Here is a 25,713-nt window from a genome sequence, read left to right as displayed (position 1 = left end):
GTCCCTGCAGGCCACGGCGGTCTCTGGTTGGGCCCCCGGGGCTGCCCGGCAGGTTAGGGGGCAGAGTCCCGGTGCCGGGAGTCAGGTGAGAGCCTCGCTTTGAGGAGCCCTCCAGGAAGTGAGGGCGGAGCTGGCGGGGACACCGCAGCGGTTGAGCCGAACAATGGACAAAGGAGGGCCGGAGTTTCCGGGCCCCGACGCCTCCCGCTCCCCCGCCTGCCAGCAGTCTGGCCAGCCCGGCTGCGGGCCGGGCTATAAAGCGGGGCCGGCTGGGGCCCGCAGACGGTGCCCGCGGCCAAAGACCGGCGTGGAGATGAAGTCCGTCCAGCTGGGCCGGGTCCTGGCGCTGCTCTGGGTGTCCGTGGCTTGTGCTGACGTGCTGGTGCAGCCAGGTTTTCAGGCCCAGAAGGTGCGGAGGCCCCCGTGCTGGGCTGTGGTGGGGCTGGGGGCGCTGAGTCCCTGCTGGGGGCCACAGCGATGGGAGAACAGTGACAGCTGTCCCCGCGCCTGCTGGGCCTCGGGCCTGCCAGTCCGTGGCGACGAGACCCGTCCCCGGTAGGTTCAGAGCAGGGCGCTGGTCCACCCCGGCCTCAGGCCCGAGAGGCAGACACACGCCGGAGCCCCGGCCCCGTGGCTTCGGACGAGGCCTGGCCCGGGGTCGTGGGCCCCGTGTCCCTGGGTCCCTGAGTCCGAGGGTCACCGGGCGGCCTCGCAGTTCTCAGGCCTCTGGTACGTGGTGTCCATGGTCTCCGACTGCAAGGTCTTCCAGGAGAAGAAGGACCACCTGCTAATGTCCTCTGCCACCGTCACGGCCGCGGCGGGAGGCAACCTCAGCGTCCACATGGAGGTCCCCGGGTGAGCCCCGCGCGAGTGTGCGGCCGGCGGGGTGGGCGAGCCTGGGCGGGAGTGGAGGGTGACGGGCCGCTCACCCCCAGGGCCGAGGGCTGCCACCAGCTGGACGCGGAGTACCTGAAGGTGGGCTCCGAGGGGCACTTCCTGGTGCCAGGTGGGTCCCGCCACACCCCCTTCCGAGGCGCCTGAGGCCGATGCTCCGTGGGGTGACTGTCCTTGGGCCTGGGGATCCCCTGTCCACCGCCCCCTCCTGCCCCTTCCTTCCCTTCCGCCCCCGGAAGCCAAGGCGGGGGCTGGGCGCCTGCAGCTCTCCCCCCCGCCCCCCCGCAGCTCTGGGCTACCTGGACGTGCGCGTGGTGAACACCGACTACCGCTCCTTCGCCTTGCTCTACATCTACAAGGAGCTGGAGGGTGTGCTCAGCACCATGGTGCAGCTCTACAGTGAGGCCCGCCCCAGCCTCCCCTGCTCCCCTGGGCCCCCACTTCGGGGCCTGCCCCAGGTCCTCCTCTGCTCCCTCCCCGCACGGGTCTCCCACTCCCAGGTCTCGGCCCAGCCGGGATCAGATGGCCCTGTGGTGGGGGCGGCAGGTCCCCACGAACTCTGAAGGGTAGGGCTTGATTGGTGGGGCCTCTGCAGGCTGGACACCCAGGCCCCCCTCTGACGCTCTGAGGGTGGGGGCCCATCTTCCGCGGGGGCCTGAGACCGTGCGCCAGGGCTGAGACCACCTCTGCGGCTTCACTCTCCGGGGGTCAGGCCGAGTGGAGCTCTCCAGGGGGGAGGAGCCGCCCGGTGAGGGCGGGACGGTGGCCTGGGGGCTGCAGGGGGAGACCCTCTGGTGGGGTGCGGCCCAGGGAACATGGCCGGTGGCTGGGGGCATAGCCGGGTCCCCGACCTCCTGAGCACCCTTGTGTGAGTTAGCAAAGAGCACCCCTCTGGGCCGATTCCAGTGCCCAAGGGCCCCTCGCCCAGGCAGGGACTTCCGACCTGCTGTTCCCCTCGAGGAAGTGAGGCGGGGAGACACTCGTCCCTCCTGGCGCCTCGCTCTGGGAGCCGCGGGGTTCACAGGGGCCCTGCTCTGTCCCAGGCCGGACCCCAAAAGTTGGCCCCCAAGCCCTGAGGGCGTTCCAGGACTTCTACCCGACGGTGGGGCTGCAGGACGACATGATGGTCTTGCTGCCGGAGTCAGGTACTGCCGCCAAGCCCCGCCTCCAGACAGGCCCCGCCCCACCGAGCCCCGCCTCCAGACAGCTCCGCCCCGCCGAGCCCCGCCTCCAGCCACCCTCGCCCGTTCCCCAACGTGCAGACCAGAAGCTGGGCTGGCACAGCCCTCTTCTTCCCCCAACACACGCCCAGGGAGAAGTTTTGGGGGGTCCAGGAGGGAGAGTCTTTCAGCCCCACCCTGGGCAGGTGGCTAGGCCGGGCCCCACGACACCCAGGGGTGGGGGCTGCAGGAAGTGGTGGGCAGACCCACCAGCTCAGCCTCTCAAGGACCCACTTCCTTCCCCCGCAGATGCGTGCTCCTCAAGGGGCAAGGAGGCACCCTGACCCCTCCGGACGCTCACCTTGACCCTTCCCAGGTGGGGACAGGGTACCGCTTCCCTCCCTCCCTCCCTCCTGCAGGGTCTGCGTGGGCTCCCCGCCCACCAGGCCCCCTGCTCTCTCACCAAAGATTCCCCTCCCCACCAAATCCACTGTGCCTTGCTCCACCAGGCCTGTGTGCCTCAGGCCTCAGCTTACACATCACCTCTTCCAGGAAGCCTTCACTGATTGCCTAGGTCTGTCAAAACAAAGGACCACAAACTGGGTAGCTTTAAACAAGAGACATTGCCCTCTCCGTTTGGAGGCCACAGGTCCGAAGTCGAGGCGTGGGCCAGGCTGGTTCCTGCTGGGGCTCTGGGGGCACCCCTGTCTCCCCACCCACTCCTGGCGGGGCCAGCCGTCCTGGCGCCCCCGGCCGGTAGACATGTCACTCCCGGCTCTGTGTCCAATGTCACAGGGCCGTCTTCCTTTGTGTGTCGTGTCCAGGTTCCCCTCTTCCTGGAGGAACGGCCGTCACCAGATATGGGCCACCCCCTTCCAGGGGGGTCTCATTGTGGGGTCCCTAAATAATCACACTGGAGAGATGCTATTTCCAGACAAGGTCACGTTCCAAGTTCCAGGTGGACCTGAGCGTTGGGTGGACTGGCCAACCCAGTACACTGTGTCCCCCGGGCCCTCGCTCACCCCTGGGGCACAGGGCCCCGTCTGGGGATGGCCTGGGTCCTCGCCCTACCCCTGAGGGTCCCATGAGGCAGGAACCACCACTGCCACCATGGGGCTGGGTCCCCAGAGCCCTCGGGACACAGAGGCAGGTGCGCTCTCGGGGACCCCTTCCTCCACAGTAGACGCCAGGGAACCATCAGGCCCCTTCTGCAAGCTCACCGTGCAGAATTTGGGGACCTACACAGACCAGTAAGCGACGGGTGACCCCGCGGTGGGGGTGCCCCGTGTCCCTCGGGCCGTCTGCTCTCCCTGCCTGTCCTGGCCGCTGACCCAGGGGCGCTGGGGACACGGGGCTGCTTCACCTGTCCGGCGTCGGACACCTGTGGCGTCTCACCTGTGGCCGTTCCAGGAACATTACTGGGCGGGAGGAGGTGGGTTAAGGAATCGCGCCAGACGACACCATCCCAGAAGGTTCCCGCGGTAGAGAGTGCCGGTCCCGGCTTCCTGCTCTGTGCCCCCCCCCCCTTAAAAAGAAAAGGCAGCCAGCCGGTGGGGTCAAGTGCCTCCCGCGGCCGCAACCGTGGCTGCCCCGTGGGCTTCGGCTGTGCTTCGTGGCCCTTCTGGGCCCCCTTCCCCGCCAGGCCCCCCCTCGGCGCCAGCCAGCAAGCCGGGCACTGGCTGCAGGGGGGCGGAGGGGCCCTGGGTGTTCCAGGGGAGCAGCGGTGGGTGGGGGCGTCTCCACATTCTCGGAAGTCTGCGCAGCAGCACAGCTGCTTCCAGGGGCCTTGCTTGCAGGGGTGCGTGACCGGGGCGGGGGGTGGCACCCCGCCGTGTGTGCAGGCAGCCGGGGGTGCCCGTGGAGGGTTGTGGAGTGGGTGGGGTGGGCTCAGTGATTTTCCCGCCTGTGCAGGGCCGCCGGAGCAGCAGCCCTCACCTCCTCCAGGCGTCCAGACGCTCGGCCCCGCCCTTTCTGCAGGCCCCGCCCACCCCTGCCGGCCGACTCCCGCCCCCGCCCCACAACGTGTATCCCTGGGCCGCCCTGCTCCACTCAATAAACAGATTCTGCAGGCTCCAGGCTCCTTGCCTCTTTGGGGAGGCCCTCGGGGAGAGCTGGGTGGGCCCCATCTCGACCCTGGGCTTCTGGGGAAACTGAGGCAGGGAGGTGGGTGAGAAGGGGCTCTGGCTGCTGGGCTCCCCCTGGCTGAGGGGCGGGAGGCTCCAGCCGAGGTTGGCACCTGTGGGCCCACCCCCAGGCAGCACCGGCACCTCTGGCTGGACCCCTATGGGTTCCCAGCACCTGTGGGAGCCCGGGGCACCCCGTGGGGTCGGCCCTACCGCTGGGGCTCCACCGGGCGTGCAAAGCCCCTGGAGGCAGGAGCTGGAGCTGCAGCCCGGAGTCTTTGGGGTCTTCCCTCCCACCGCCGGTGTGCCCTGGACCTGGGGCACACGTGTAACTCTCTGTGAGATCGCGGTGGTGGCCAGCGCGCCCCGAGCCCTCGCCGCTGTCCTGGCCCTCAGCGGGCCGCTGGACACACGGCGCACCTGCCGTGTTCCCTGTTCGCAGATCTGGAAACTGAGGCCCACAGAGGTCAGCGGCTTGCCCAGCAGGGGCCAGGTTGGGGTCCAGGCCCCGTGGTCAGGCTCCAAGGCCTGGGCTCCATGCTGACCCTCGATGAGATGGGGGGCAGGAGAGCCCCCCGGGGGCCCATGAGGCCCCCCTTCCCCTCCCGGACGCTGCGCCGGGGCTCCTCCCCCCGGATGAGCGGCCAGGTGACATCGGGCTGCACACTTCAAAGGGCGCGGGGCGCGGGGCGTGGGGCGGGGCAGGAAGGCGCTGGAGGCCCCGCTTCACTGACCACGGCCCTGCAGCCCCAGCAGGGCCGGCGCCAGAGGCCGTGGGCCCTGCAGACACCAGTCCTCATCCTGCCCTTGGTCACCCAGGGGCGGCAGGCGGTCCCCACACTTCCTGTCTCCCCTCTGCTGCCCGCCCAGCCTAGCCCAGGGGCCCTGGCTTATCAGCCCAGGGAGGGGGCCCGGCTGGGCCCGGGGTCAGCAGGGCCTCAGCCCTGGAACCCCGCTGGGCCTGCCCTTGGGGTGGCCCCCTTGGTCTCCAGTGTGCCAGCCGGCTCTGGCCACCCGTCCTGACTTGAGCCCCTGAACCCAACCTGCTGGTCAGTGCTGGCGGCGGCCCCACACGCAGGACCCCAGGGGGCCTGTCCCCAGGACAGTGCGGCGGGTGCTTAGCCCGCATCGCTCCAGGGCAGGCTTTCCCGGGCGGGCGGCGGGTCGGCTGCCTCCCCACTTCTCGTGGACCGAGGGCCAGAGACGCCCGTCGGGGCAGGAGCTGCTGTGGGCAGATGGGGAAACTGAGGCAGAGTAGCTGGACCCCGACCAGGGCTGTGCCCAGGAGGCCCGCGTCCCTCTTCACCCCGACGTCCATATCGTGGGGACCTGGGTCCGGGGTGGGAGGCGTGGGTGGTGGGTGGCGGGGGCCGGGGCGCAGGTGGGCGCGAGGATGACGCCGAGGTCCCAGCCCGGCCCGACGCCGGCCGTGTGCTCACTGGGCGCATGGGCCTTCCCGCTGGGGCCCCACCTTGCTGGGCGCTGCGGGGCCTGAAGGAGTGGGAGGATGCCCCACACGGCCTGGCCCCGGGAGCGCAGGGCACGGGCACAGGCAGGACAGAAGCGGCTGGCGGGTCCCTCGGCCCGGCCGGGCCCCCCTCGCTAGGCCCAGAGGTGCTCCCTCTGCAGGAGACATCCTCTGTGGAGACCCCCCAGGCAGAGGAGCCCCCCGCTTCCCCCCACCCCGCCACGGAGGGCTCTTGGGTGGCACCGGACCAGCCCTCACGGCGTCTGTGCCAAGACTCCTCAGAAAGGGCCTGGAGCCGTGTGTCCGTGGGCGGGTGCCTGGCTGCATGCTGGGCGCTGGGAGCCCATGGGGCCTGGGGGGGGCATCATCCATCCCATCCGCCCTGCGTAGGGGGGCCACGGGGTTCCATTCCGCCCCAGGGGGTGGGGGCATCCTCCTGCCCTCAGGCCCCCAGGTGGCCCCCGTGCCCTGCCCCCTCACCCCCCGCGCTGCTCCAGTCCGGGCCAGGCACCTGCTGTGGCGTGGGCGTCTCAGGGCCCGGGTGGCCCTGGTGCGGAGACGGCAGGTGTCGCCGCCCCGTCTGTGGCCCCGTGGGCCCGATGACGTCTCGGGTGGTTGCGTCACGCCGGCCGTCCCTGGGATATAAACCCGGGCGCCGGGGGGCAGAGGCGGCCCGTGCGCTGACCCGCGATGGAGGCCAGGCTGCTGAGCGCCGTCCTGGGCGTCGTCCTGGTGCAGGGGGGGACGGCCATGCAGAGCCTGGACCTGCCGAAGGTGCTGGCTTCTCTTCCTGGTCTTTCGAAGGTTGGGTGAGGAGCGGCTCAGTGTCCAGCTACTCCAGTCCCCGGTCTCTCCGGCCCCCAGCTGATGCCACAGCAGCTCCCTTGGGGGCCCGGGACCCCTGCGGGTTGGCCCGCCGCCAAGGGCAGGGGCCTAAGGGTCTGAGCTCAGCCCTCCGGCCTCTCCTCCCTTCGGGAGACCAGTGCCTGGGCCGGGCGGGCAGAGCCCCGGCTGCGGCAGCCCGTGGCCGCAGCGCTGGCCCTCCTCGGGCTCTAGGGACCGGGGCTCAGGGTGGCCACCTCCTGCCCCCTGGGTCGGTGGCCCCGCATCCTGTGGGAACCGGAGGAGCCCGTCCCGACCGGGAGAGAGGCGGCGGGGGTTTGGCGCCCAGCTCCACGCTTCCATGACTGGCTCCTCCTTGGCTGGGTCTGTGCCGGTGGCAGGGCCAGGAGACCAGCAGCAGCAGGCTCAGAGGTGACAGCTGCTGGGGACGCGCCTTCTTTTCTGTTGGGGAAAAAAGATCCCTTTCCGCGAGGTTCAGACGGAAGCCGCGGGCTCTCCGAAGGCAGAGCCCCCTCCGCCAGGGAGGCCGGGCAGGCGGAGCGGTGCCGTGTGCCTGGGGACCGCATGGGGCCGGCCAGCTCTCCTGGGCCCACGCTCCCGGGCCCTCCCCACCCCCACCCTCTGACGTCCCCCGCCCCAGGGACAGGCGCCCGCAGAGGCCGTGGACCCCGGGGACTGCAGACAGGCCTGGCGGGCAGGGGCTCACCCTGCTGGCATGGCCATCTGACGCCGGCAGGGGCCCCGCAGAAGGGTGACCACCCGCGGCTCTGCCATCCGGCCTTGCGGCTGCCCGGCTGTTCACTGACCTTTCCGAACCGGCCCGCTCCCTGCCTGGGGGGTCCCGGGGGGGGTCCCGGGGTCTCTGCGTCCTGGGGCCCCCGAGAACAGCCGGCTCTGTCTCCTCGCTCCAGATCGCGGGGTTCTGGCGGGAAGTGGGCGTGGCCTCCAAGCAACACCTGGTCCTGGCGACCCCCAAGAGGCTGGAGGCCCTGTTCCTGACCTTGAGCGCGGCCGAGCTGACCGTGAAGGCTGCATACAGCAGGTACGGGGCCGGCCCCCCAGGTACGGGGCCGGGGTAAGAGCAGGTGTGTGGCGGGGTGCCTGGGGCAGCCCCCCACCCCAGCAGTGAGTGGCTGTGGGGTTTGGACAGCGTTGTCACTTCGGGGGACCAGCCCTCCCTGTGTCTCCCACCCAAGAGCTTCACCCCCGCTCCTGGAACTATAACCCCCCCAAATATAAGCACAGCGTTTCGATAATGCCCCGTCGATGTATAAGGAAAGAAAACGGGCTTAAGGGCGGGGGGTCCTCTGGAGGCCCCGGAGCCTCGGGCTGAGGCGGGCGGGGTCCCACCCTGCCCGCCCCCCCTCCCCGCCCTCCGCGCCCTGCGGCACCTGCCCGAAGAGGTGTCCCCCCCCACGGTGCCGGGCAGGGGGCGCAGCCCGGCGTGTCCCTGACGGGCCCCCCGCTGCCTTCCAGCCTGGGCAGCTGCGAGACGGAGAACGTGGTGGGCTCTGAGGTCGATGTTTCGGGGAAGTTTGTTTTTCCTGGTAAGAGCCCCGGCCCTGGAGCTGCGGGCACGGCCCCCGGCCCTGCCCACGGGGGACGCTCGGGCTGGCTGTCCCCCACGCTGTCCCCACACTTTTCCCCCACACGACTCCCCACACTTTGAGGGCTGCCCTACCCTTCGAGGGCTGCTCTGGCCCGCCAGTCCTGGTGTCATGGGTGGGTCCACCGGTGACCGGGCAGAGGGTCAGCTCTGGCCTGCCCAGTCTGCCCGCTCCCCAGCCCCCGCTCGTCCCAGGCCACCGGGAGATCCGCGTGATCGACACGGACTATGAGCGCTACGCCATCCTGCGGCTGACCCTCGCCTGGCGGGGGGAGGACATCCACGTGCTCAAGTACTTCAGTAAGCCCCCCGTAGGGGTGGGGGGCTGCCGCCCCTGCTGCCCGGCTGCTGGGCGTCCGCTCCCGCCCACCCCCCGCCCCCGCTCAGCCCCCGCCGCGCCCCCACAGCCCGCAGCCTGGAGGACGACTACGAGCCCGGCCTCTGGAAGTTCCGGGAGCTGACAGCAGACACCGGGCTGTACCTGGTGGCCCGGCACGGTGAGCCCCAGGCTTCCGGGGTGGGCTGTGGGCTGGGAACTCCGGGGGGGGGCCCGGGGCCCATTCCTGCAGCCCCTCACGCGGCCCCCGTCCCACAGGGCAGTGCGCCAAGCTCCTGAAGCAGGTGAGCCTTCACCGACACCCCCCGCCCAGCCCCCAGCCCCCAGCCTGATGGGAGTCCTGGCGCCTCTAGGTCCCAGGCCTCCGGGTGGTGACCCCCGGCCACCAGACCGGGACCCTGGAGGCTGGGGTGCAGGGACGGGCCTGGGTGGGGCACAGGGGGCCGGGCCCTGGGCCCCCTTCCATGTAGCAGGGTGTGAGGAGCTTTTGGGGGTTCAGGTCGCTCCCGTCCCTCCCAGGTGGGGCCCCGTGGGCACCGTCTCAGCCCCCCGCCCCCCGTCCCACACGTGCCAACCCGCCGTCACCTGTCCGCCCCTCTGTGTGACACGGCCCCAGAGGGGGCACCGCCACCCTCTCTGCAGGCAGAGACACGGGGCGGAGCTGTGTGCAAAGCCACGCAGCAGCCGGGATGCCCCCCCCCGGCCCCCAGGGGGCCTGCAGCGCCCCTGAGCCCCTGCCCTTCTGCGTCTAGGAGCTGATCTAGGAGCGGGTCCCGGTCCAGGGCCAGGCTGCCGGGAGCCCCGCCCACACACCCCTGCTGTCCCCTGCCCCCGGGGGTGGGGGGAGGGGCGACTGCACCAGCTTCCAATAAACCCTGTAGCACAGCCGCTGCCAGAGTCTTTCCTGGGGGCCGGGGGGGCCGGTGGGGGCGGGGGGCTGTGCTGTCCGTGACCGCCCTAGAAGTGACACCCTGGCCTCGGAGTGTGAATGGTGTGGGCTGCCCGCCCTGGCGGGACCCCTGCCTGAAGGGGGCTGGGTCAGGGCCACCAGGCTCAGGGGCAGGGGGACAGCTCCTGCCCGCTGCCCCCTTTCTCCCATGAGGGCCCTGCCCCGCCCTGCTCGGAGCCCCCAGGTCCAGCCGCCCACGGCCTCCCTCCTGGCTAAGGCTCGTCCTGCCCCCGGGAGCCCAGGAGGGCCGCCCAGCTTGAGGCCCCGAGGACTCCGGCTGCCCTGGGGACTGGGTCAGCGGCAGTTCAGTTGGCCCCACGGCTCCGGCGCCCCAGTGGCTGCGGAGGGGTCGGGCCCCGTGTCCGGGCTCTCGGCCTCCCTGGCCATCTCCACGCGGGCCAACTGCCGGAGGGGGCTGCGGAGGGCCGGTGGTCCCGGGCGTCAGAGTCCCAGCTGCTGCGGGAGGCACAGAAGCCGACCTCCCGGAGCCCAGGTGGACGGCGCAGGAGCAGAGTGCGGTCCACTGTCCCCTCGGATGTCATTTAAAGACACGAGTTTTAGGATGAAGTCACTAAGGCTGTGAGGACTGCCGGGGGTGGGAGTGGACGGCAGGGAGAACCGAGCAGGACGTCCAGGCTGGGGCTGTGGGGGCAGCCCGCCCTCCTCCACCCGCCCCAGCCAGTCACCCACCACTCCATTGTTCTGGGCTCCAGGGCCTGGCCCCCGTGGCCCTGCCCGGAGGGAGGCGTGGGCACCAGGGCCCGCGGGACACACGGGCACCACACGTGTCTGCCGGGGGCTGGAAAGCCCCCGCCTCGCCCTGTCTCGTGCCCTCCGGGTGGACACCAGGGTCCCACCGAGGGTGGGCTGGGGGCCGAGGGCAGTGACAGCCGCTGGGATCACTCGGCGCCCCCTGCTGGGTGACCTTGGGCCGGTGTGACATGCCCTCTGCCGCTCAGCTCTTCCCCTGCGAGAGGGGCCCCCTCTGACCCGGGGGACGGTTGTGTGGTTCAGAGCCAGGGGGCCGGGGGCTCTCCTGGCTGTGGCGGCTGGGTGCTGCTCACTGGTCCTCTGGTGACCGCTGGGTGCTCCAAGGGCTTGGAGGGCCGGCCAGCAGGACACCCGGGCCGCCCGCACCCCCCGCAGCCCGGGGCCGCGTGCGCAGAGCCGGCTCGGCGCGCACACCCTTGTCCTCGGTCTCACCCCACTGAGCCTGCCCGGCTGGCAGGTCTGGGGCGCCCGGGCCCCCGTCCTGGGCACGTCTAGGGCTGGGGGGAGGCACGGGACCGTGGGACAGGGGCCCGTGCTGGCCACGCGGTGGGGTGGGGGGCACACCGCCAGGAAGCCGAGGGCTCCCCGTGCGGGGCGCGGCCGGCGGCTGGGGCCCTGGCGCGGCGCCCAGCTGTGCGCACCTCCCCGACCTGCTCACCTGGGAGAGCGGCCCCCGGTGGACACTCCCGCAGGTCGTGCCCCTCCCGTCCCGTCCCGTCCCGTCCCGCCCCGTTCTCTCATCACCCCGGAGCCCGGCTCTGCCCGCAGCCAGGACGCACAGTCCGAGAGCCCCGGGGCTGACCGTGCAGGGGTGCCGCGGTCTGGCCGGGCAGTCGCCCTGAGAGAGCTGACGGCACTCACCCCCTGCCCAGTGGGGCGGCGCCCCCTCGGGGCTGGCGGGTGGGCGGCTGCTGGCGGCCCGCCCCGTGCTGCCCACCTGCTTAATGAAGCCAGCCTGTGCCTGCCCCGAGGGCCCGTGGGGAAGGATATAAGCCCGGGGCCGGGCCCCAGGGCTGTGGCTCCGGCGTTTTGGGGAGCTGGTCCAGCCGCCCAGCCGCCTGACATGAAGGTCGCCGGGCTCACGGCCCTGCTGGCGCTGTGCGTGGCACTGCCAGCCAGCACACAGGCCTCCTCGGCGCTGAAGGACTTCGACCTGGTCAAGGTGGGAGCTCAGGGTGCCCGCTGTGGGGGGCCCTGCCGCCCCCGGGGTGCGCTGGGGAGTCCTCCGGGGCTGCTCGCTCTGGGCCCCTGCCGGTTCCACAGTGCGGGGTGGCCCCGAACTGTCCAGGCTGCTGTCCCACGCGGCGGGGAGGGTGGGCTCCATCCTGGACGTGTGTGCCTGTGGCAGCTCCTCGCCCCCCCAGTTTTCAGGCTTGTGGTACGAGATCGCCGTTGCTTCCAAGACCCAGAGCTCAGCCCCAGAGCTGCGGAAGATGGGGGCAGTGCTGGTGGAGCTGGACGGCGGCCACCTGGCCCTGACCACCGCGTTTGAAGAGTGAGTGAGGGGGCAGGACCTGGAGGGACCTCCCTGCCCAGGCATGCCGGCCGCCCCTCCGGGATCGGGGGGAGGTTTGAGCAGAGGGACAGGGAGGGCAAACTGTCCAGACCAGGGGCCGGACGAGCAGAGCGGAAGTCCCCCGGGCAGGGGGCCCTTAATCCCCCCTAAGACGGTTCCCGTGGTGACCTCTGACCCTGGCCCCGGGACCTCTCCCCCCAGGTGCCGGGCCTCCACATGGAGCCTGGACCAGGTGTCGCTGCTTGGCTGCCCTCCCCTGCACCCTGGGCCGTGCCGGGGTGTGCAGCGTGGGTGGGGACCCTCTGAGGGCACACACCGCCCACTGGGCCGCCCGCACACGGCGTGGACGCTGTGGGGGTCGGGGGCCGCGGGGCTGGTCAGCCCCCAGAAGGTGGTTTCCTTCCGCCCAGCAGGACACAGGGCGCTGGGCAGGGGTCCGGCGGCGCGGGGGCTCTCGGAGGCCCCGGGGTGGCCCCCTGCCCAGCATGGGGGGCCTGGCGGTGGGGGGGCAGCTGGCTGCAGGGCTCTGTGATCTGCAGTGGAAACCGCTGTGTGAAGAACAAGAGTCTGGCCTTGAAGGGGGACGCCCCGGGGAAGTTCAAGCTCTCCAGAAAGTCTGGTAAGGAGCTGCCTGAGGCCTCGACCTGGGCAGTCACGCGGCCTCCCCGCCCCCCCCAGGCCCCCAAGGGTCGTGAAGGCGGGGTCTTCGGATCACACCTCCCTGCAGGCCACATGGGGGGGGCGCTTTGTCCTGCCGCTCAGGGTCCTGCTCAGCCCCACCAGGCACCGAGTTTGTTGGGGGGGGACGACAACCCTGTGCCCTCCCATGGGCTCCCCCGGCGACTGGCCTGAGTGGGTCACCCCGGTCACCGCGGGCCAGAGCCCTCAGCGGCTGTGCAGCTCACGGCCGGCCGGCGCCTGGGAGCCACGCGGCCACCACGGCCCCGCCTCCGGCCACAGCCCCGGGGCCTCCCCCTGCGAGGGCGCCGCTCCCCCCACCCCACTTCGGTGCCTGGAGAGTGTCTGACTCGGGGTCTTGGAGTCCTGGCCCGCAGGGCCCTCGGGGAGGTGCAGCCCTCCGGCGTGCGAGCTGGAGCCGGCGGGAGCCCTGCCTGGGGGGACCCATCCCCCGGGAGGTGGTGGGCACGCAGTGGGGACGCAGAGCCCCGTGTCCGCTCGCCCCCCAGAAGAGAAGGAGGTGTCGGTGGTGGACACGGACTACCGGACCTACGCCGTCCTGGACATCGTCCATCGCCAGGGCAGCAGGAGCCACAGGGCCATGAAACTCTACAGTGAGCCCAGGGGGCGGGGCGGGGCGGGTGGGGGTGCTGCTCCCCCGGCCTCGGCCCCGCCCCCCAGGGGGATGCGGCTCTGGCGGGGGGCGGGGGGGGGGCGGTGTGGGAGAGAGAGAAGAGATCGGTGGGCTGGGAGGGGTGTGGGAGGGGCCCCGCCTGCACCCCACGCCCGCGCCCACCTGGCTGCCCGCCGCCCCCCGCCCCCCCAGGCCGCAGCCTGGACCACAACGAGGAAGCCCTGAAGCGGCTGCAGGAGGTGGCTCAGGAGCACGGGTTCGCGCCCGGGCAGGTGCACCTGCTCAGCTTGGAACGTGAGATCCGGGACCTGGGGCCAGGGAGCCCCCACGCCCCCGCCCCCGGCCCCCCAGCCAGCGGAGGCCCCCCGCGCCGCCCCCCCCCCCCCCCCCCGTCTCACACTTTCTGTTGTCCACAGCCACCTGCGTGAACGTGCTGCGGCCGGTGAGCGGGGCCCCGCCCACTTCTCCTCCGGGCGCGCACGCAGAGAGGGGTCTGGGGCCTGAGGGGGGTGGGCTCTCTGTGGGGGGCGGAGCCAGGGCCCAGCCCCCAGGCCGGGCTGTGGGGCTGTGGGGCCGCCTGAGGGGCAAGGCCCTCCTCTGCCCGCTCTGCGCCCGCCGGCGGGCCCCGGGCCCACTCCCGCAGCCCCTCACACGGCCCCCGCCCCACAGGGAGGTGCGCAGAGCTCCTGAAGCAGGTGAGCCTTCACCGACACCCCCCTCAGCCCCCAGCCCCCAGCCTGATGGGAGTCCTGGCACCTCTAGGTCCCAGGCCTCCGGGTGGTGACCCCCGGCCACCAGACGGGGACCCTGGAGGCTGGGGTGCAGGGACGGGCCTGGGTGGGGCACAGGGGGCCGGGCCCTGGGCCCCCCTTCCATGTAGCAGGGTGTGAGGAGCTTTTGGGGGTTCAGCTCGCTCCCGTCCCTCCCAGGTGGGGCCCCGTGGGCACCGTCTCAGCCCCCCGCCCCCCGTCCCACACGTGCCAACCCCGCCATCACCTGTCCGCCCCTCTGTGTGACACAGCCCCAGAGGGGGCACCGCCACCCTCTCTGCAGGCAGAGACACGGGGCGGAGCTGTGTGCAAAGCCACACAGCAGTCGGGATGCCCCCCCCAGCCCCCCGGGGGCCTGCAGCGCCCCTGAGCCCCTGCCCTTCTGCGTCTAGGAGCTGATCTAGGAGCGGGTCCGGTCCCGGGCCAGGCTGCCGGGAGCCCCGCCCACACACCCCTGCTGTCCCCTGCCCCCGGGGGGTGGGGGGAGGGGCGACTGCACCAGCTTCCAATAAACCCTGTAGCACAGCTGCTGCCAGAGTCTTTCCTGGGGGCCGGGGGGCCGGTGGGGGGCGGGGGGACGTGCTGTCTGTGACCGCCCTAGAAGTGACACCCTGGCCTCGGAGTGTGAATGGTGTGGGCTGCCCGCCCTGGCGGGACCCCTGCCTGGAGGGGGCTGGGTCAGGGCCTCCAGGCTCAGGGGCACGGGGACAGCTCCTGCCCGCTGCCCCCTTTCTCCCGTGAGGGCCCTGCCCCGCCCTGCTCAGAGCCCCCAGGTCCGGCCGCCCACGGCCTCCCTCCTGGCTAAGCCTCATCCTGCCCCGCCGGGTCGGCTGGGCTGAGCTCTGGGTCAGGCGTCGCAGACAGAAGGTGACCACACTCCCTCCCGCCCACGTTCTCAGTCTGCCCCGGCTCAAGCCTCATGGGCACTGTTTTCTGCCCCCTCCCACCCCCACCCGTGGTGCCCACGGCTGGCCCAGCCTGACGCAGGGCCTGGGTCCCTATCACGCGCTCTGTCACCGTGACCGGCTCTGTGACCCCTTCTGTTTCTCCCACGGGGCTGTCGCTGCTGGGCAGGAAGGGTGCTCTGGCTCACGGCTGAGGCAGGGCGGGCCGGCTGGGGGCCCCCAGTCTGGGGCAGGGAGCACCTGCCCAGCCAGAGGTGCCCTTGGGAGGTCGGACCGCCCTGAGGGTCCGGTCTGCCCGGGACTCGCCCTAACAAACATGAACCAAGACCCCAGAGACCCGCATCTCCACCTGGAGGCTGAGCTCTGACCGGCCAGGCGCTCTGGAACCGGGGGGCTGTCCTGCAGATCCGTGTGGCCAGGTCCTGTGGCAGGTACAGGGAGCCCGCGGGGCAGACACCTGGCTGGTGTGTTCAGCTGCCTGACGGCACCCCAGCGGCGCAGCTGGCTGCAGCCGCTTCCCGGCCCCCGGCTCTGGGGGCTGCACAGCTGGAGGCGGGGGTCCGCAGGTTCATGTCTGCCGAGGACCCTCCTGGCTTGCAGCCGGCAGGCTCCCGCGGCATCCTCAGGGGTGTCTGAGCTGTCCCCTCTTCCGCAGGGCCCCGCCCCGTGACCTCGCTTAACCTCCTCGTCCCCTGAAGGCCCCGACCTCAAACACACACGAAGGGCCAGGCTTCCAGAGGATTCTCAGGGACATGCTTCTGCCCACGGCGGCGGTGGTCAGCGCTGCCCGGCGGGGCAGGGCGGGAGAACCCAGGGCCTCTGCGAGGGGTGGTCAGCCATATCCCCACAGAGGGAGGGAGGAACAGCCTGCGGCCGGACATCCATCCATGTGTCCACCCACCACCCATCACCTGTCACCCATTTTCCATTGTCTGCCTGGAGACTCTGTATATGCATCTAGCGTGTATCTCTGAAAGGGTCCATTTTGACAAACTAAACTGTCCTGTAAATGTATCCATTTCATCCAGAGCTTCAAAGATGTGCTTGAAAGTCAGCAAAGTACATTCTGTTGATGAAATGTGTTCCCTTCTGTCCCTAAGGACACTCCCTTTCTCTTGTCATTTTTTTTTTAAGTTTTATTTATTTATTTTCAGAGAGAGGGGGAGGGAGAAAGAGAAGGAGAGAAACATCCATGTGTGGTTGCCCCTCACACGCCCCCTGCTGGGGACCTGGCCCACAACCCAGGCTTGTGTCCCAACCAGGAATCGAACCGGTGACCCTCTGGTTCACAGACTGGCACTCAATCCACTGAGCCACCCCAGCCAGGACTCCGGATTCCTTCTTAGCCAGAACTCAAGAACCTGAGTTGCTGAGCCGGGGTCTGACACCTGGTGCCATTTTTCCGCCGCCAACATTACCGGGATGTGGAGTGACAGTGTGCTCCAGGCCCCTTGTCCCAAGCCACACCTGGTGCTGGGTGGCTCGGCTGTTTCTCGGGCCTTGCTGCTTTCTGTTTGCGCCGGGAGCGTCCCGCCCGCTTGCTTCTCCCTGGAAGTGCCGTCATTGGCCTGGAGACTCGGACGCACCGTTACCCGCAGAGCCCGGGGCGCGCCTGTGTCCCGAGCACAGCACCCGGCTCCTCCAACGGCATCTCCCTCCCACTTCCGCCCGCCCATGTCTGCCCCAGGCCATGGACAGTCCCTCTCCCGCGGCAGCAGTTGTCCGCACCCTCCCGCCCCGGCCGGGGTGTCTGCCCCGTACTCTGGCCTGGGTTTCTCCGAGCAGCGGCTGAGGTGGGACGGCCCGCGTCCCCTGCACCCCTGGGTGGCGGTGGTGGTGGTGGCGGCGGGAGGCGCCCGTCGCTCGGGCACAGGGGGCGCTCTCTAGTGGGTGCGTTGCGGGTTGCGGGGGGTGTGTGCGTGACGTTTGCTTCTGACCCCCACCCTGCAGGGTGCCTTTCTGAAGCTGCGCCTGCCCAGCGGGCACTGCGCTGCCCGCCCCGTCGGGGGCTTCTCCTGGGGCCCCTTTCCGTCCGTGTTCGAGCCTCACGGCCCCTCCCGTCCCTGCTGGGCGGCGGGGTTTGTCATGTGCAGACACGGGGGCTTTCTGACACTTTCCCTGCTTTCGGAGCCGCGTGGTTTGGGGGTGGGGGGGGGGTTGTGCAGAGACTCCGTCCTGGAGCCGTCCTTGACCTCGGCGACTCCGAGGTCCTTCCCCGAGTCGTCCCACGTGTGGCTCGTGACGCAGCCTCAGAGGTTTCCACGGCCCGGGCTGCGGCGGCCTGAATGTGCGTCAGGGACATCCCGGCCCAAGGTCAGGGCCTGAGACTTTCTGGGCCCCCGAGGGAGGGTCCACCTGCCCCGTGGGGGTGGCGGGGCGCCCCCGCGGCCCCCTGACCCCCGCACAGCCCTGGCAGGACACACGGCTCGTCCTTCCTCCCCCGCCCAGCCCGTGCCTGCGCTTCTGGCGACGGAGCCCCCAAGAGCCGACCGGCCTCGGGGCAGGAACGTGGGTCCCGCTCCCCCCCGCCCGCCGCCAGTGCAGGGTCCTCCCGCCACCTCCCCGGCTGCCGGGGCTCAGACAGGTGCTGCCGAGCCCCCTGTGCTCGGCTGCCAGGGGGACCCATGGGAGCGGAGGTGGGAGGTCGCAGGGCGGAGGCCGGCCAGGGTGGGCAGGTCCAGACTGGTGGCGGAGCGCGGAGGACGGGGGAACAGGATGTGCCTGCCGGGTGCTGGCTGCACGTGGGGGAGGGGGTCACGGCCCGAAGAGCAGAAGCGTGGGAGAGCTTTCTGTGAATTCTGGGGGATGTTTTGTATTTTTAATGGTTGAACCAAAAGTTATCCAAGAAGACAATACCTTCTGGAAGAACCTGTCGTTCTTGCCTCCCTCCTTGCACTTGACCTTGGCCTGCGGCTGGCTGGGCACTAGAGCAGCGGATCCGGCCTTTCCGGAAGGAGCAAGGGAGAGCGTTGGACCTCCGGGAGAGAGGGGAGACGGCGGGGCGGACTGGGGTTAGGGTGCTTGTTCCGGAGCCTTCCGAGGGGAAGACAGCGTCAAGACGCAAGGTCAGCAGGGCACATGCCGGGCCCGGCGTGGAGGCCACGGGGGGGAAATGCCAGCACCCGCCCTTGGGTGGCTTGGCCACCCGGCAGGAAGAGAGGCCAAGAACGGCGTGTGGCGCTTCCTGGCCGCCCACAGCGACGCGCTCGGAGCCTTATAAATGGGCACCCAGGGCCTGGCGGGGCCGCAACCCTGGCCCAGGGTGCGTGCGGACCTCGGGGAACATGAGGGCTGTGCTGGTGGCCCTCCTGGCTTTGGCCTCGGGGCCCGGGGCCCGGGCAGCTTGGCTGGGGAGGCTGGACCCTACGCAGGTACCCGTCTCCCATGGGGCCGCACTGCCTCTGGGCCGCCCAGGGCCAGCCCGTCGGGCACGGGCTGCGTGGGTGCCAGGCTCCCCCCTGGGGAGGGGCCGCCCCGTCTGGAGCGGGCGCCCCTCACCGGCTCCCGCCCCGCACAGCTCCTGGGGCCCTGGTACGTCGTCGCCGTGGCCTCTGGGGAGAGGGGCTTCGCGGTGGAGAAGGCCACCAAGAACATCGAGGGGGTCGTGGTGACGCTCACCCCCGAAAACAACCTGAAGGTGCAGTCGTCCCGGCACAGGTGAGGGGGTGGGCCCCGTGCCCCTCCAACACCCCCGCCCAGCGGGGCTCTGCTCGGAGCCCCACCTCCGCCCAGCCTCTGGGCCTCCGGGCAGCCCTGGCACCCTCACTGCCGCCGGGGCTGGACGGCGGACCTTCTCGTCCCCAGGCTGGAGCGGTGCCACCTGGATGTCGTGGAGCTGCTGCGGCAGAACTCTGCCTGGGTGTTCCAGAACCCCGGTAAGGGGGCCCCCTCCCCCGAGGTTGGCTCGCCCGGGGCCCCCGCAGGCAGGGCCAGTGTGCTTGGGTGGGGGGCGCCCCTGTCCCGAGGCTTCGGGGAGCTCGCCGCCGGGAAGCGAGGCAGCTTCCTTTTGTCAGCGGCCAGGCGCCAGCTCTGAGGACAGAGGCCTCGCCGCACCTGCCAGGCTCAGCGGGGACCCCAGGCCTCCCTCTGTGGCGTGTTGGGCAGCGGGACTTGGCCCCGGTGGGGACAGGGTCCGGGGGGCCCGGCCCATCGCCCCGCGGTTCCTCCCTGGATGCCCTGTCCACCAGCCACCCCAGGCTCTGCGTGCGGCGAGGTGGGCAGGGACGGGATGGGGGACGGGATGGGGGGACGGGGCCCCCAGCCTGGCGGCCCCGCCCCACAGGGCTCTGCCTCCCAGCGCTGGGCGTGCTGGAGTACCGGGTGCTGGGCACCAACTTCAGGGACTTCGCCATCGTGTTCACGCAGCTGGAGCAGCGGGACGAGGCCTTCAGCACCGTGGAGCTGTACAGTGAGTGGCCCTGGGGTCGGGGGGGACGGGGACGGGGACCGCTGCCCCCCTCGCTGGCCCCAGGCCCGGCCCTCACAGGGATGGCGCCCCCAACCCCTGCAGGCCGGTCGCAGCGGGCCAGCCCGGAGGCCGTGAGCCGCTTCGCCAAGTGGAGCCAGGGCCTGGGCTTCCTGTCGCAGCAGCAGGCCCAGCTGCAGGCCGACGGTGAGTGTGGGAGTGTGGCCGGGCCCTCTGCGCGGCCCCGGGGACCCTCAGCGAGTCCGGCGGGCCTGGGGGGGCCTTCACGGAGGCGCCCCCCTGCCCCCGTCAGGCCTGCAGGGGTGGACCCGGCCCCCCCCCCCGCCCCCGAGCCTGGGCGGGGCTGGGAGGCCCCAGGGCTGGGGGGCGGCACTGCGGCCCTGGCTGCTCACCGCCCCTCTCACTCCTTCCAGCCTCCTGTGCGCACAAGGTCTTCCAGGTAAGCCCCCTCCCCAGCACCGCTGTGCTCCCCACCCACGGGGGGGCCTGGGGCCCTGGGCACCCACACACCCCAGCGGGCAGCAGGGCCCAGTGGCCAAAGGCCACAGGGCGGAGCCGACGCCTCTCCAGTGAACCTGGGCCCCCCATGTTTGTCTTGGTTTTCAGTGAGTGCCGGGGCCCCCCGCGGGGACAGCGCCCACCATAACCCGGTGGACCTTGCCCGGTGCTCCCTTCCACGCTCGGCTGCCCGGGCGCTGGTCATTGGGCCGGCTCCTCCCGGGGGCTCTGGCTGCGGAACCGAATAAAAACGATTCTACAAACCGGCCCTTGTGTGTCTCGTGTGTGCGGGGCAGAGGGACCAGCGCTGTCTCCTCTGCTCCTGTTCAGACAGGGTGGGGCGGGGCCAGGGGCGGGGGGCGGGGCCAGGGCCTGGGCGGGGCCTCACCCCAGCTCAGCCCCGGAGCAGAGTCGGCTCTGGGATGACGGCCGGCCTGTGCCTGCGTCCCTCGTCCCTCGTCAGGGTCCCTGCGGATCTGGGGACCCCGGCGCTCAGGGGCTGGCTGGGAGGGACTCTACAGGGGCTGGGCTGGAAGCAGGGTCCCCCAAGTCTCTGGGCAGCGGGGGCGCTGGGCTGCCTGGGCGAGACCCCGTGGCCTGGACGCAGTCCGGCTGGGTGCTGGGCCGAGGGAGCTGGCACCAGTGCCCACTGGGGTGCCCGGCTAGGGCACCCAGTGTCCAGGCCTGAGTTTGGCCCCCTGCCTGGGCCTGGAGGCTAGGGCAGGGCCAGAGCCCCTCTGTCCTCCTGGAGCCTCAAGTCCTGCCAGAAGCAAGGCCGCCAGGGGAGCTGGGCGGCCAGGACAAGGGGGGCCACCCGGCGATCGTCGATCGTGGCCAGGTGCAGGCGGGGGCCTCTGCCTGCGCACGGACCCACACGCACAGGTGCACACGTGCACACGAGTCCAGCCCCGGCCCCACACTCGTGTGTCCCCCAATACAGGGACCCTCAGTGACGCTGCTGTCCTGGGCGGCCTCGCTGCTGGGTGAGGCACCTCCTGGACATGGGCTTTGGGAACGAGAGGCCCAGGGGCGTGACCTCGGGAACAGGATGGCCCCCGTCTTCAGGGCCTCCCAGGCAGGCCGCTCCCCCGTCCCCACCGCCCCGACCCCGGGTGGCTGAGGGCCCAGGGCTGGCCCTCCTGCCGGGGAGGGCCCAAACTCTGTCTCCCCCCCTCCCCCGGCCCCGGGCTCATCCCCAGCCCTCTGGAGGCTCCGGGCTGGCCGCACACCCACGGCGGCGCAGGGACGCAGGGAGATTTAAACTCGGAGCCCAGTGGCCAAGAGAGAGGGCGGTGAGGATGGGGCCGGGGTGGCTGCCGCCCGGGCTGGCGCTGGTGCTGGCGCTGGCTGTGGGGTCCCAGCCGCGGGAGCAGCTCCCCAGGGAGTCCCAAAACCTCAACTGGAACAAGGTGAGGCTGGTGCCGCCGCAGTCCCTGCGCCCGGGGCCTGGCCACAGAGGGGCAGCTGCAGATGGGGCGGCCGGGCTGGCTCTCCGTCCCCAAAGCACAGGGCACAGGCAGCCTGTCCAGGCGGGGAAGCTCCGCCCGGCCCAGCAGGTAGCCCCCCGGGCCTCTCCCTGAGGGGCTGACGGTCCCTGTGGGGGACAGTCTGGGACTGCAGATCTCAACTGACCACCGTGGGCCCCGTGGGCCGGGAGCCTGGGGGTGGGGCAGAGCAGAGGCCCCAGACAGGTGCGGCCTGGGGTCACCTGGAGATGCCAGGTGGGCAGGGGCGGGGGCGGAACGAGCAGGGCTTGTTCTGGAATAATGTCCTCACCGGCGGCAGAAAGTTCCGGTGGGGGCGGCCGTGGGCGCAGGCCGATGGCCTTCCGGTCATGCCCGAGCGCGGGTCGGCAGCAGGAAGTCAGTGGGACGAGGTGCGGGGGGGAGCTGGAAGGAAAGGGGTCCCCGGGAGGCCCACGCGGGACGGGGGCCCAGGCACTCGGGGCGTGGCCCCCCCACTGCCTGGGTGCGGGCTGGGCCTCGGGCAGGGCCCTTGTGCGGGCGGGGGGATGGAGCCCCGGGGGGTGGGGGCCGCGCCCGCGCTCCCCAGCGCCCTCTGCAGTTCTCAGGGTTCTGGTACATCCTCGCCGTGGCCTCTGACACCCGGGGGCTGTTGCCGGGCGGAGACCGGAGGAAGCTGGGTGCGTCTGTGGTGCAGGTTCGAGAAGTGGGCCGGCTGAAGGTGGTCCTCGCCTTGGACGGGTGAGCGAGGGGCAAGCGCGGCACCCCCAGCGCCCCCTTGGCAGACCCCCGGCCAAAAGCAGCGCCAGGCGGCTCCCTCTACGGAGGGAAAAGGGGTCAGGTGGGGCAGAGTCACGGGTCAGCCTGGACATCTCACAGGGGCTGAGCCCGCAGCCATGACCCCCATCACTTCCGGCCCTGAAGTCCAAAGGGCTGGTTTGGGGAGAGGCCCGCCACAGTCCCCGGGGCCCTGGGCAGGCAGTGGGCCTTTGGAGGCTCCCCTAAGCTGTGGGACCGGCCCTTATCCGAACTGGAAAGTTCCAGAACGACAGAGCCTCACATGGACAGGAGCTGGGGAGTGAGGCTTCCAGGCGCCCCCCACCCCTGGCACCCCCAGAGTGGAGGTTGGGAGGGGAGAGAGGAGAGGGTGGTGCTGGGCGGGGCTGGTGGCTGTGGTGGGAAGCGGACCACCCCCACCCCTCGGCGGTGAGCTCACAGCCCCCCTCGCCCCCCAGGGTGCAGGGGTGCCAGTCACACACGCTCATCCTGAGGAAGGACAGGAAGAAGGCCGTGTTCAGGAACACCCGTGCGTAGGGGCCCGGGCCGAGGGGAGACCACGGGGTGGGGGGTCCATGGGTTCCTGGCCCCGGGGACCCTGGACAGGACTCCCAGGACGGCACTGTGCCCTAGGGGCCCCTTTGCCCTGGAGAGTATGGGGGGCAGGAGGGGCCCCAAGCTGTCCCAGAGCCTTCGGATCCCTGGCCCCGGCTGGCCAGCCGGAGGAGTCAGGCGGCTGTGTGCCCCCCCCCGCCCGCCCAGCTAAGGGAGTGCAGGGCTTCCGCGTGCTGTCCACCGACTACAGCTACGGCGTGGTGGACCTGCGCCTGGGGCGGGCCGGCCGGGCCTCCAGGACCCTGCTGCTCTTCAGTGAGTCCAGCGCGCCGGGGCCTCGCGGGGGGCCGGTGTCCGGGGCAGGGAGTGTGGAGGGTGCGGGGCTGGGAGGGGCGTGGTTGGGGGCACCGCACAGATGCAATGGCAGGCAGCTCCCACGAGACCTTGCTCCTGGCACCTTGGGGTGCAGGGTGCAGGGTGCCGGGTGCCAGCAGGGTGGGGTGCTGGGGTGGCCCTCTTCCTCTGGGGTGGCTTGTCGCCTGGAGGAGCAGCTCCGGCCACTTCCTCTTCCCACGAGGGCACCGACCCCCGCCCGAGGACCCACCCTCGTCACCCCCCAAAGGCCCTGCACCTGACGCCTTTACCCTGGGTGCCCCCATGGATGGGGGACCCAGCAGGCCATCCAGGGTGTCTGGCCTGGCTTGGGGGGGGGTGCAGGCTGGCAGAGGGTGGGGCTGGTGGGCACAGCGTGGGCCTTGCACGCTGAGACCACACGGACGGGTCCCCACCCACGGTGGCCACTGCAGAGAGGAGGTCGGAAAGCAAGAGCCAGGCGTGGGGTGGACCATCCTCGTGGGAGCAGAGCCCTCCCCCCACACCCCGCACAGGGGCTGCGGCGGGAGCAGGGAACAGGGAGGTGGGGGCGCAGGGGGTGGATGTGGAACCGGGAGAGGTGCTGCCCAGCATGGGGATGGGGCACAGCAGGGAGGGGGACCTGGGGGCGGGCGTGAGGGGCTCTGCATGGAGAGTGTGGGAGGAGGGCTCCTGGGGAGTCTCCCAGGCAGGTCCGGCAGTGCTGCGCGGGGCGGGGGGATCAGCCAAGCCTGATGGGCAGGCACTGAGCGAGCTGAGAAGGCTCTAACCCAAGGGACCCTGGGCGGCGACCCCACCTCTGGGGACACCCACATTTCCCTGTCACCCCCTTATCCCGCCAGCTGTCATCTTGTTTTTCTGTCCCAGGAACCCTGAAGGCATCTGGTGGAGGGGGGGCTCAGCTGGGGGTGGGGGGCAGCCCGGTGGGCCAGAGCCGGCCAGGCTGACATGAGGACCCCACCCCCTGCCCGCAGGCAGACAGAACGAGTCCAGCTTCCCGAGCGTGAGGAAGTTCATAGACATCTGTGAGATTCTGGAGCTCGCGAGGGGGGCGACCATCCTCCCCAAGGACGGTAACGCGCACTGGAGCGCCCCCACGCGGGCGGCGGGGGGATGGGAGGTGACGACGCCGCTTCGCGAGGACCCGAAGCCACCGTGTAGGCCCGCCCGGTGTCCTCCGGCGCCCACACGGCCCTCCCCTCGGGCCTCCGCACTGTGGCCGGAGGACCAGGGGCCCCACGGCTTTGCCGTCGGCCCGGACAGTGGCGGGGCGTGGGGGGGGGGGGTCGGGAAACCGGGGAGAGCGGCCCGTGCGTCCCCGCCAACGTGGCCCCGCCCCTCTCCCCCCGCCCTCCCCTCTCCCGCAGCCTCTTGTGCGCGCACCATCATGCCGTGAGGCCGCCGTCCCGCGCTGTCCCTCGGGCCCGAGCTGTGGTCCCCCGCCCCTGAGTGTCGCCGCAGACTGCGGGTCTGGCGGGGGGGACAGGCACGTGGTTTACCCCCACTGGGTGCCCTCCGGTGACGAGCCCAGTGGAGCCTTTGCCCGCGTTTTCCCCTGGATCGCCGTCTTTTTCTAAATGAGTTCTGGGAGCTCGTTACGTTTCAGGCACACGTTTCCACCCCATAAACACCTGGCAAGCGGCTTTTTTTTTTTCGTTTTTTTTCCTTTTTTTATTAAGAATCAGCACATTATGATCTGTTTACTCCCCAAGCTCTTTCGTTTCCAATGGTTTCGGTACAGCGCCCCCTCTTGTCCGAAGGGGGCGCTCACTTCACAGTAGCAGGAAGTTTTCAAAAAGGCGAATTGTAACTTTCCTGAATCTCGGCTGTAACGCACGTCCACGTTGTGCGTTCACCTTAATGGCTTAAGAAAACAATCTTGGAGGCGCTTCACTGCATCGACAGCAGCAATAGTTTCCGAAGCTGTTTGAGGCCCCTGGGTGTCGGCGAAACCACGCCAGGCGAGCGGGGAATGAATGAAAAGCTGACTTGTGGGCAGACAACGCTTTCAAAATCTGGAATAAATGTTCAATGTTGTCCAATGTTCCTGGCGACCTCAGCTCGCCAAAGGCCGCCGCCTTCATCTCTGAAGCGCCCAGCGAGACAGGCCGCCCCGGAGAAGCTCGGGGGCCCGGCAGAAGGTGCTAATGAAGCAGGCGGGCGCCTGTCCTCCTCTGCCCCCAGCGCCGCTGGTCCCGGCGGTGCTCTAGGTCAGCGACCAGAGTGGTACGGCTCTAAACCTCCACGCCTGCCATCCAGGGGTGGAGCCGGCCTCTCGGGGGCACTGGCAGCTTCGGGGGGCCCCTCCGAGTTCTGGGAGTGGGGGGCTTGCTGAGTCTCACCCAGGAGGGGGCCTGTGGCCGGGAAGCCTCACACAGTAGTGGCCACACCCCACCCTGTGCACATCTCACCCACCGTCCCCCACACGGCCACTGTCCCTTGGGCACCCCAGACCACCCGCTGACCCAGTAGATCTGACCACCTCACAGCAGGCCCTTCTGCGGGCCCCCAGGCTCCCAGCGGGGTGGCCAGCACCAGGGACAGCTCCCAGTCCCCGTCCTGTGGCCACCAGCTGAGGAAGAGCCTGACGCCAAGGGGACAAGCAAGGCTGGGACCCGCAGCGTGTCACACCAGGGGACTCCCCATGGCTCTTTCCGGTGAGCACCCCTTTTCCTTGTAGGCAGAGGAGGCCCCACGGATACGGACGCTGGAGGACCACCGCTGACCCCACCCCCCGCCAGGTGTCTCATCCCCACCTCCTGTGCTCACGCTGGAACAGTCTTTCTGTTCCCGAGAGTGATGCTAGAACTGTGGTCGGGCCAAAGCGCTGGAGGAGGTGGGGTGGGGTTGGCTGAAGAGGTGGGCAGGCTCCTGCCGGCCTCCAGTGCGGGCGGGACCCTGGGAGAGGCTGTTGCACAGCAGGTGCGCGGCCCGAAGTTCCTGGCCCCGCCCACCCTGAGGCAGCCCC

At 70.8% G+C, this 25,713-nt stretch overlaps 4 protein-coding genes across 4 annotated transcripts; all 4 read left to right on the top strand.

Annotated features, from left to right (window-relative positions):
* Positions 1-254: 254 nt before the first annotated feature.
* Positions 255-4,097, top strand: LCN15 (lipocalin 15). Its single transcript, XM_045846091.1, has 7 exons — positions 255-409; positions 716-855; positions 936-1,006; positions 1,183-1,293; positions 1,938-2,039; positions 2,364-2,430; positions 3,966-4,097. Exons 1-6 carry the CDS (start codon positions 314-316, stop codon positions 2,396-2,398), a joined length of 555 nt encoding a protein of 184 aa, XP_045702047.1. The 5' UTR covers positions 255-313; the 3' UTR covers positions 2,399-2,430; positions 3,966-4,097.
* Positions 4,098-6,335: 2,238 nt separating this feature from the next.
* Positions 6,336-15,290, top strand: LCN8 (lipocalin 8). The gene is made up of 7 exons (XM_045845921.1): positions 6,336-6,454; positions 7,372-7,530; positions 7,965-8,035; positions 8,290-8,394; positions 8,502-8,591; positions 13,649-13,798; positions 15,148-15,290. Exons 1-7 carry the CDS (start codon positions 6,336-6,338, stop codon positions 15,288-15,290), a joined length of 837 nt encoding a protein of 278 aa, XP_045701877.1.
* Positions 15,291-17,938: 2,648 nt separating this feature from the next.
* On the top strand, positions 17,939-20,698 carry LCN6 (lipocalin 6). Its single transcript, XM_045845920.1, has 7 exons — positions 17,939-18,025; positions 18,172-18,311; positions 18,459-18,529; positions 18,952-19,062; positions 19,165-19,266; positions 19,494-19,519; positions 20,519-20,698. Exons 1-7 carry the CDS (start codon positions 17,939-17,941, stop codon positions 20,696-20,698), a joined length of 717 nt encoding a protein of 238 aa, XP_045701876.1.
* Positions 20,699-20,876: 178 nt separating this feature from the next.
* LCN10 (lipocalin 10) lies at positions 20,877-25,470 on the top strand. The gene is made up of 6 exons (XM_045845919.1): positions 20,877-20,987; positions 21,643-21,782; positions 22,277-22,347; positions 22,581-22,688; positions 23,720-23,865; positions 25,426-25,470. Exons 1-6 carry the CDS (start codon positions 20,877-20,879, stop codon positions 25,468-25,470), a joined length of 621 nt encoding a protein of 206 aa, XP_045701875.1.
* Positions 25,471-25,713: the final 243 nt, after the last annotated feature.

The sequence above is a fragment of the Phyllostomus hastatus genome, unplaced genomic scaffold, assembly GCF_019186645.2.
Source record: "Phyllostomus hastatus isolate PE091 unplaced genomic scaffold, TTU_PhHast_1.1 phas_contig_495, whole genome shotgun sequence".
Classification (NCBI taxonomy): Eukaryota; Metazoa; Chordata; class Mammalia; order Chiroptera; family Phyllostomidae; genus Phyllostomus; species Phyllostomus hastatus.
This window is presented reverse-complemented; position numbering and strand designations above follow the sequence as displayed.